This window comes from Varanus komodoensis, unplaced genomic scaffold (genome assembly GCF_004798865.1).
Source record: "Varanus komodoensis strain SLA01 unplaced genomic scaffold, ASM479886v1 scaffold81, whole genome shotgun sequence".
Lineage (NCBI taxonomy): Eukaryota > Metazoa > Chordata > Lepidosauria > Squamata > Varanidae > Varanus > Varanus komodoensis.
The window spans coordinates 1,385,934-1,396,206 of NW_025336495.1; the positions used below are offsets into that span (position 1 = coordinate 1,385,934).

The window sequence follows — 10,273 nt, forward strand, 5'->3', positions numbered from 1 at the left end:
GCCGGAGCCCCGGCGGGCGGGCGGGCGGCCGGGGGGGCGTGCCCGGGACCGCCTTCAGCGGGAGGACGCCGCGCTGGGCCCCGCGCGAACGGCGGGCGGCCGCGCTTGAGTCCCGCTCCGCAGCGCCTGCACGGGGGGCGGGCAGGGCCGCCGCGGCCCGTCCGGGGCTCCGGCGCAGCCTGCGTTCCTGGCGGAGACTCCTGCCCGAAGCGCTGGCGGGCCGGAGCGGGTGCGGAGCCAGCCGGCCGTCCAGGGGCCGCCCGCGGGGGTCTTTCCTCCCGGGGGGACCCCCGAGCAGCCCCCGGCGCGCCGCGAGCTGCCTCCAGGCTGGCCGGCGGTTGCTCGGAGGATGCTCCCGATCGGGCGAGACACAGTCCTGGAAGTAGCGCTCGGTGCGTGGCGGTGGCGGGGAAGGTCTGGCTCGGAGCCCGAAGAAAGCCAGCCCTGAAATAGCCACAATTTTAGCCAATCATTTTCTGCTATTTTAAGTCCTTCGCTGTTTTTTGTATCGCTGTTGGGTTTTACTTGGAGTTTTACTTCTCTTTCATAACGGAGTTCTGAATGCTTCTATTTTATATGTTTTGTTTTATTGTTTTAGTAATTGTGAACCACCTAGAAAGCTTCAGCTATTTAGTGGTATAAAAATGTAATAAATGCATGCAATTAACTGCACAAAAGATAGCCTATTTATTTCACTGCTCAGCCAAAAACAGCTCCTGGAGCAGCTTAGAAAGATGCCCTATCCCCCGGTTTACAATCTAAATGGCACAACACAAAAAGAAACAGGACTCGGAGGGAGGAGGAGGAAAGCAAAGCTGAGGCACCAGTTCTTAATCTTTCAAAGATTGTCTGTTCTTTCTGTCGGGAAAGGGTAAGGCAAGCCCCCTGCAGCTTTTGCTTTTCCGGCTGATATGGGACTAGGTTGGTCTCCCTGTGCCATGATGCTCTTCCTGGAGAAAGGTTACAGCTACCCAGTGGCCCCTTGATCTCTGCCCAAAGTCTGCAGTTCTGGGGAATAGTTTCTTCCCAGACATTTGAATGCTTTGGCACTAAGCCTTAGACCCGGAAAAATCTGTGTAAGTTAGAAATATCTACAACTATTAGGCTGCTTGAGGGATCAATGGATGTTGCTGAATCTATTCTGACTGTATTTTGCAGACTTCTGTTCCATCATCCACTCATGGACTGAATCAAATCGCTTTTCATTTCCCAAACTCATGTTTGTGCACACTTGCAGAAATTTGCACTTTCTAAAATGTACAGCTTTCCCTCACATATGTAAATCCCACCATGTGCATGTTCACATTTTAGCCTATGGAATGAAATGTGCATTTCTGGTAGGTGTTTTTAATTGCTCAGCTTTCTCTGCACCTAAATATATGTAGAATTCCAGAAATTGGTAAGTCTGGGTGTCTGTGTGACTTGAGAAAAGCCAGGCTGCTGAGGTATTCATCATTTGGCGGGTTTTTTGCAGTCCAGCCATTTGGATCAGTTGCTGATTTCTGCATCGTCCCTAAAGCGACCTGAATTATTTGGTCGGAGAAGCAGCACACATCTGGCTGGGGGATGCTGCCCAGCACATCTGGCTGGGAGTGATGCAGGGAGGGCAGCTGGAGCGCCTTCTGTGTTCTGAGCGGAGAGCCAAGCGGGCGGTGTGCAAAATGAGCTGCCGAGCTGACATCAGCCCCACTCCGGGCCTGGGCACAGGCAGCGGCGTTCCCTGTGTCCGGGGTTGTCCTTGCTTGTGCAGTCGGAGGAAAAGAGCGGAAGCGGGAGATGCGGTCGCCCTGGGGGCCCACCACCCCTGGCTGGGAACGCTCAGTGGGCTCCTCAGTTGCCAGCTGGGATTACCAGAGACTGTTTGGAGGAGCCGGGCATTCCCAGAGGGGCCAGGCTGGGCTTCTCCTGGGCACAAGCGCCCTGGGCTGTGTGCGCAGCTGCGGCTCCAGGGACACCCCTTCTGAGCGCACCTTGCGTGCCTCCGGGCGGCCTGTGCCCTGCGCTTGCCTCCACCACGAAGTCATCTGCTGCTGAGTCATTTTCGACTGGGGATCGAGGCCAGAGGCTTCCCGTGCCGCTCTTTTTGCCATTTGCTGGCATTGCTAGCTTTGGAACGGTGTGCTCCGGCCGCCATGAGCAGCTTGCTAAAGGAGGGAGGGCAGGAAAGAATTCTCGTAAGGACAATGCAGTCGCTGTGACTCGTAGCCCCCGAGGGAGCTGTCTGCCTCCTCCATGAATTTGTCCAGTCATCGGAGCCCCTGGCCCTCTTCACCACGTCTCAGCAATGAATTCCAAAAATGTCCTGCACTTTTGTCTGCCTGAAATCAACTGCCAACTGTCTTCGCCGGGTGACCTCGAGGTCTCGGACAGCCTCCCCCAAGCTAAGGCCCCCCCAGAGGGGCTAGCTAGAGCTTCCAGCATCCCTCAGCCCTGGGGGTTGGAACCCAGCACAGGTGGAGGGCACCCACTCTGGGGAAGAACGGAGGAGACTGTTTTAGGTGGAAGCAGAGCCTCGCGGGGTGGCAGCCGTGGCCCCTCTCCAGGGGGGCAGGCCAGGTGCCCTCCTAGTGCAGCCAGCCCATGTCAGGGATCCAGCCAGGGGCCTTCTGCAGGCAAAGCAGCAGCTCCCCCCATCAAGAGGGAGGTCCCCTCCCTGCTTTACATGACACCCGGTTTTCTCACAAACATTTTAAGATCCGCTTATTCTTTGCAGTTCCCTGAAGTGGTTCCACTGAACGTCGGAGGAGTCCATTTCACAACCAGGTTGTCAACCCTGCGGCGCCACGAGGACACCATGCTGTCGGCCATGTTCAGCGGCCGGCATTATATCCCACAAGATGCCGAGGGCAGATACTTCATCGACAGAGATGGAGCTTTTTTCGGGTATGCATCCCTTAGGTCACACGCTCGAGCCAGGCAGACAGTTTCGTGCGGTGAGTCCACAGAGCCCGTCTTCCTCTTCTGCCTTTGCAGCATGGCCTCTCGCAGCCAACCCGGGTGGGTCAGGTGAAGCATTATGAGATCTCTTGCCGGGCAGTGCATCAGGAGCTGGCCATGTTGGGCTTCTGGCAGTTTCCAGGCAGCTTTCCTGTATGTGGTTCAAAATGCAGCCATATCGGAGTGCAGACATGTTCACATAGAATCATAGACTTGGAAGGGGCCTTCGAGGCCATGGAGCTCGGCCGTTGCCAGCTCAGGAATCCCATTCCCGCCCGGCTCTGCTCAAAGGCCTCCAGCAAAGCCGCGCTCTCCTCCTTCCTAGCCGGCCGGATTCTGGGCCTGACTGTCCAGCAGCTCGGGACGTTCTCCTATCCGCCTCCCCTCCGAGGCTGCCATTCCACGCCCGGCGGCTTGCAGGACGGAGGACAAGCTGCGCCCCTTTCTATGTGACGCCACCCCCCCCAAGGGCTGGAAAAGCACATCCTTCCTCTCTCCCGGAGACCAGCGTGCCCAGACCCTTCCGCCCTTCCTCATAGGGCCTCGTTTCAAGCCCCCCGCTCCTCCTGGCTGAATGTGGTCTGATTCGCCTGAATCCTTCCTTAAGTCAACTGCTTGGAATTGGACACAGTAAAGAGTAGAGCAGAACTACTGTTTCCCAAGCGTTAGACCCCAAATGCCTGTTGACGCAGCCTAAGGTTGTGCTTACCTTTTCCGCAGCCACATCGCTCTGCTGGCTCACGCTTGGCTCACGCCCAGTGTGGCTTTTCTGGACGCGACCTGCTGGGAGGCAAGGTGTGATGGTGGTGGCCTCACGCTTTTGGTGAGGGGCTTTGGTGGTGGGTTTTGTGTGTTACTAAGGGCAGTAGGAAGAGGAGGACCAACTATGAGACGGATCGATTCCATTCCATCGATTCCACAGCCTTGAGGTTGCGAGGTCTGTCCAGCCCAGGCAGCTTTGGAGGACATTCATTCACAGGCCCAGCATACGTCAGAGCGTCTTGCCGGCAGATAGGCCCAGAGGGTGGGAGCGAAGGCAGACTTGGCCCCGGGCGGGAACACACAGGCTCCGCTTGGGAGACTCGCGGGGGGAGGCTGGCGGTCAGCCGTTCGGGTTGTCTGCACCGCGTCTTTGAGCGCCGGACGGGGTCAGGTGGCAGGCGGCAGATGCTCGTTATGCTGCGTGTGCCTGGTAATAGGATTGATTAAGCAAAACGTCTGTTCTGCTGCTGCTACCAGAAGGCTGGATGCGAGCCTTCTTTCGGAATAAAGGTGTCCTGCCCTGCTCTTGCCAGGCGTGCTTTTTTGAACAGATCCTCAGCAAGAGATAAGAGCTCAGAGAGCGCACACGAGGCTTTCCCTGGACAAACGTGGAGAGAACCCTGCCCTTTGGGGTGTTTCCCCCTCGGCCGGCCCCGAAAACTTTGGCTGTGGCACGTGGCGCGAGATGCCCGTCCCAGAACCCCTCGGAATATCCTGGGAGGTGCGCCCTTTGGATCACGCAGGGTCCCCAGCGGTTGAAGCGTGGCTGCCTTCCAAGGTGCTGCTTGAGTTGCTTTCCTGCTCGCCCTGGCCCTGTTCACGTTCCTCCCGTTTTCCCTTGCTGGGGCTGTTGCACCATTATAAAACCTGTGGTTTGTTGGTCAGTTTTTGCTTCCTGAGCATGCCTGCCCTTCTGGCACTTCCTTCCATGGGGGGGGGGTGCAGTGAGGGAGTCTTTCAACATCGCTGCTGGCAATTTACAGTTTTCTGAAGGAGAGGAGCTCAGAATGGGGGGTCATGGCATTTTAATGGACATCGGATCTCTCTCATATTTTTACATTTGAATTGTACTCCTAATGCATGTAATTTTTTTACAAGAAAGGTCAGATTATTAGTAATTGATAATTAATGGTAAGTGATTATTAGTCCAGTGGTATCGCAGCTCACGAATGCCTCCATTCGTGACCAAATTGGGTCGCGAACTGAAATTTCAGAAAAATGTTGCCTCCGTTCGCGAACTCCGCATGATGTGACGGCCACGATTGCGGCCATGTTGCCACACAAGCACGATCGCAATCGCAACCGTCTTCCCTGCACGAGCACAATCGCAATCGCAGGTGTCTCCCATCCCCCCCCCAGCACGATCGCTATCGCACGATCATCGTTTCGACTCTTCCTCCAAACTATAACCTCCCCCGCACCCCACCCAGGTTAGTGTTCTCTACTGTACTGTACTTTGTGACTTTGTTGTTCTTTTTTACTAAGCTTCAAATTTTTGTGATTTAAAAAAAATATTTACAGAACGGATTAACCTTATTTACATTGAACCTTATGGGGAAATTTGACTTGGCTCATGACCAATTCAGGTCGTGAAACGGATTAAGTTTGTGAGCCAAGGCAGCACGGTAATAGCAGGAAATAAAAATCAGCTTATCAGGGTGTCATTGCGGCTGCCAAAATGCTGAAAGCAGCTTTTGAAGTCTTTGGTCCAATCCAAACCGGGGGCCTTTCTGGTGTACTGAACTGGCGCTCCCAGCATCCCAAGCCTGCCGGTTCAGGAGGGTGCACCCATGAGTGCAGAGTGCCATCCCTTGCACGCTTAGGCAGAACAACATCCTACAGTTCCCAGCATGCAGTAGGGATTTGCGCTGGACTATGGGACTTTCTCTGTCTCGGCATGTCCAGAATTGCCCTCCGAGCGCTTGGGCCTGCAGTTTCACCCATTTAAGCATATTGCTTGCCACATCCTGGAAAAGAAGGGGGAACAGGAGGGGGCAGCTGTCCCGGAAGGACCTTCTGCACCGATGTCGTCTTCTTTGTTGACTTTGCAGAGACGTCCTTAATTTTCTGCGGTCCGGCGACTTGCCTCCGAGAGAGCGCGTGAGGTCAGTTTACAAGGAAGCCCAATATTATTCCATAGGACCATTGCTAGACAGCCTACAGGAGCTGCAGCCTCTTAAAGGAGAGCAAGTCCGGCAGGCTTTCCTGGGCTTAATGCCCTATTACAAAGGTAAATGGGGAGGGCGGCCGGGCGGTGGCGTGCGATTGCCTCGTGGCGGCCGGTCAAGCTGCCTGGGAGCGGGGCGCCAGCGTTCGCGCGGGGAAGCTTGGAAGGGCTCCGGAACCAAGAGTGCAGTGCCGACTGGGTCTCCCTGAAAGGCTGCCCTCCGAATGCAGTTCGGGCCCCTCAACGTATTTGCTGCTGTTTGTGTGCTTATCAGGATTTTTATCCTGCCCTGCAGCTAGAGGAAGGGCCCCTGGAGCAGGTCACAGCTTGGCAGCAACAGGCGGCAGCCCCTGCCCTCTGGCCTGTGCTCTTCGAAAGCCACAGCATGCAAGGAAAATGGGATCGGGAGGAAGGAAGGAAGGAAATCAAGGTGGCTTTAAGCACGAGGGGTGGAATGGCCCTACTTCCCTTCTCACCTCCTGGGGGGGGGGGCATCCGACTGAGCTCCCCTTCGCCCGCTGCCGCTTCTGGCACTCCGCCTTTCCTCCGGGAGTCGCTGCCATTTGGTGCAGGGCAGTCGGAGCGGATCTGGCTGGAGCACAGGACTTTGCTCTTGGCAGTACAGTGTTCTTGAGCCGCGCTCAGCCATTTCAGGACTATCTGTGGATTGGGCCCCACAGTCCATTGCATGTATGAGGTGGATGCGGGGGCTCTTCAGCTTTGCACCCCTGGCTTCGAAAAGGCCGGGAGCCACCTGTAAGGCCAGGCATGGAGTGGACATGGTGGGCCTGTTGTGAGCAGAGCCGGCTGGTGCCAGAGGTCAGACTAGATGGCCCGGGAGGCCCCTTCTGACTCGCTCTGTTTCTATGTTTCTACGACTTAAAGCCCAAGCCATGGCATGACTGCATGGGTGCTGTGAGAAGGAAGCCATCTTGGGGTCGTGCATCATCTTGGGGTCGTGCGTCAAGTGCCGGGTGTCCGCAGTCCTGGGCTTTAGTTCCATGCAGAGTGTGGGGCTGCTCGGGCAGTGCTGGGCCAGCCCCCAGTCCTCAGCCTGGCCTGCTTTGCAGTGGCTTTGTTTGCAGATTAGCAGCAGAGAGGAGAAGGGGTGCCATGGAGACCCCTCGAAAGGGGAGTGTGGGCTGCTCATCAGTGCCCCGAGGAGCGAAGTCTCAAACGAGGCTCTTTGGGCCTCCCTGAAGCAGCTTACGGGCTCCCTAAACGAGCTGCTCCCAACCTCTCTGTGGCCCTCCGGATGTTTTAGACCGATGGGGCACTGTTGGGCAGCACGTCTGGAGGGCACCAGGCGGAGAGAGAGCTGCCCTAAGCCCCCGGCGAAAGCCCCCCCCCCCCGCGGCGCGTAACCGTGGTGCCCTCGCTTTTGCAGAGCACTTGGAGCGGATCGTGGAGATCGCCAAGCTGCGGGCCGTGCAGCGCAAGGCCCGCTTCGCCAAGCTGAAGATCTGCGTCTTCAAGGAGGAGATGCCCATCACGCCCTACGAGTGCCCGCTCTTCAACTCGCTGCGCTTCGACCGGGGCGACGGCGAGGCCAAGCTCTTCGAGCACCACTGCGAGGTGGACGTCTCCTTCGGGCCCTGGGAGGCCGTGGCCGACGTCTACGACCTGCTGCACTGCATCGTGACGGACCTCTCCCGGCGCGGCATCACGGTGGACCACCAGTGCATCGGCGTCTGCGACAAGCACCTGATCAACCACTACTACTGCAAGCGCCCCATCTATGAGTTCAAGATCACGTGGTGGTGACGCTCTCGGACGAGGGGCTCGAGGAGGGGCCCGGAGGGCGGCGTGCCCCGAGGACGTGCTGGCGCTCCCCTGCCTGGAGGGAGAAGCGCGCCTCCTGCCTGGGCTGGGCAGCATGCTGGGAGCTCACCTGGGGAGGCGGGACCTCTGGGAGGAAGCGCCCGGCGCAGGGGCCGTTGCCACGCCCCCGTCTCTTTGGAAGGGCTCTCGCGCGAGGCAGGCGCATTCCGCTCCTGCGCACCGGCCTGCCGTCTTTCAGGGCGTCCTCCCAGAGCAGCTTCATTCCGCCGGGGCCGGGGAAGGACGTGCAGGGGAGTGTCGGCCTTGTGATGCAGCTGCCGGGGGTCCGGAACTTCAGCCACACACCCCTCCTGCTGGCCCAGCGCACTCTTGTGTGGTGCCCTCCGGGAGAGAAGGACGCAGGACCTGGCAAAGCTGCCGAGCTTGTTCAGAAGCATTTTTTCAAAAACGAGTTCACTCTGTCTAAAAGGGCCTGAAGTTTCTGTGCGTTTGTGTGTGCTCACTTCAGTGCCCCATTTCTAAGTCTGCTGTCACATGATTTATTTCCGTTTCTCTGACCATCTGAAAGGGCAGTTTTCTTCTTCGATGCCTCACCTCTTACTGTGTTGGTTGCATTTATTAGTGAAATGAGAAGTCGGGGTTATTTATCAGAATCCATTGTGGCTGCCCTTTGCTTTGGGATTTTTTATAGGCTGGAAAACCACCTTCCCAGTATTGCAGCTTTGCCCAGCCTGGTCTGCTCCAGATGTTGCGACGGCTGCCTTCACCTCCAGCCAGCATGGCCCTTGAGGATGATGGGAGCTGTAGTTGTGTACCTGTGGAAAGCACCAAGTTGGGAAAGGGTTGAAGCTTGGAAAGGAGGAAGCCCCAGCGATTTGCCCTCAGTGCTAAGGCGAGCCAGGTGCTCCATGCTTGAGTCCCCCCGCAGCTCGCTGAGTCTGGCTCAGCTGCTCCCCGCCCATAACCCGTGCCCCTTCCTCAGCGACCCCCAGCCCCCCGCAGTGGACTCGTAGGCCCCGGTGAGAGCGGGCGCGCCTTTGCGCGTGGGTGCGGTGCCTGGTGCGGCAGTGCCAGCAAGCTCCACAGGCGGCGGTTTCGTGGCACTGCGGGTGGGGCTGCCCCATGCCTGGCTTCAAACTTGCCGGGGACCTCCTGGGGGCTGGGGCCACCCACGGCGCAGCAGGCCCGGTCCCGAGGTTGGCTCCCGTCGCTGTGGCAATCCACGAGGCATTTGAGCACAGCCTCCCCCGCACAGGTGTTGGTGTGCATGAAGAAGCACGGCGAGGCAGCCCCCCCAACCTGGAGCCCTCCAGATGTGCTGGGCTGCACCTTGCATCTGGTTGGGAGCAGCTGCACGAAGGAACGAGCCCTCGTGGGCACGATGGAACTTGCTGCTGTGTACACGCGTGTACGATGATTGTTCCGTGCTCTCAATTCTGCGAATTAAAAATTTCCTCTTCCCTTGTGCAAATAAGCTGGCATTTAACAATGTGGAGAATTGATGAGACACTTACAGAAATCTGCTAAATGATTTCACAGTTCCCTTGTTTGTTTGATTGACTTTCATACTGTTCAATAGCCCAAGGCTTCTTGGGCAGCTAACAAAAGTCAAAGGGCTTCATTTTAGCTCACTTGCTTTGTTCGAAGTATGTTTCACCTGGGTGTTTTTAGGTCAGGAATGGGCCTCTTGCTTTGGTCTTCCATTCCCATCATTCCTCCCCATTGCGATGGTGGCTGGGCTGATCGGAGTTGTAACACAGAAAAAGAGAAGCAGAGCGAGTCAGAAGGGGTCTCCCGGGCCATCTCGTCTGACCCCGGCTCCAGCCGGCTCCGCTCGCGACACGCCTACCACATGACCACCATGTCGTGACTTTGTAGGCCAAAGCATTTTTATTTCAGGAAGCCCTCATGAATTAACCAGCCATAGTTTTAATTCTCTTAATTTTAGCACATTGTTTTAATGTTCTTGTACTGTTTTGAAAACTGCATATTGTAATATGGAGTGATAAATCTGTGAATAAGTAAAATGCCTGTGGAGCTGCATACCGTGGGCCCTGCCCCTTGCACACTGGCCGCGATGGTGCAATTCTCTGCATGTCTGCTTCGAAGTCAGCCCCGCGTAGTTTCGTGGTGCTTGCTTGCCTGTTAGCATGCACAGCATTGAGGGTTCCCTGCCTTCTGGGGAAAAAAACAACCAATACCCAGATACAAATTCAGTGGAAAATGGTTATTTTTTGTATTGTGTTCAGATGGTGCAATAAGAGAATCCAGTGATGTGATTTCATCCCACTCCTGTATATAATCTGTATTTTGTATTGGAACATACTGTGTGTTGAAATGGTGCAATAAAAATCAAAGTACACAAGCCAGATTTTAAGCACATTTTCAAAGCTACAATAACTTATAGAAAGACCTGTTAAGACCTGTTTAAGCAGCTGACATAAACCCCTGTATAATATTAAAGCTAATTAAATGTCCTGTGGTAAGGGACAGTCTCAACCTGGTACAGAAAAAAATATGACTGTTGGTGTCAGGCGGGCCTCTGCAGGGAGCTTGTTCCCTAACCGGCCTGGCACCAAACAGGTCCTTCGTGTTTCCAGCTGCCAAGCTTCCTGTGGAGGCGGC

At 56.1% G+C, this 10,273-nt stretch overlaps 1 protein-coding gene across 1 annotated transcript in view; it reads left to right on the forward strand.

The window, feature by feature from the left end:
- KCTD7 (potassium channel tetramerization domain containing 7) overlaps positions 1–10,025 on the forward strand; it is a 15,852-nt gene extending 5,827 nt beyond the window's left edge. Inside the window, exons 3-7 of the mRNA XM_044456097.1 lie at positions 1,751–1,859; positions 2,724–2,883; positions 5,059–5,129; positions 5,751–5,929; positions 7,254–10,025. Of these exons, the coding sequence (XP_044312032.1) occupies positions 1,751–1,859; positions 2,724–2,883; positions 5,059–5,129; positions 5,751–5,929; positions 7,254–7,630 (896 nt within the window). The 3' untranslated portion in view covers positions 7,631–10,025. The remainder of the gene's footprint in view (positions 1–1,750; positions 1,860–2,723; positions 2,884–5,058; positions 5,130–5,750; positions 5,930–7,253) is intronic.
- Positions 10,026–10,273: the final 248 nt, after the last annotated feature.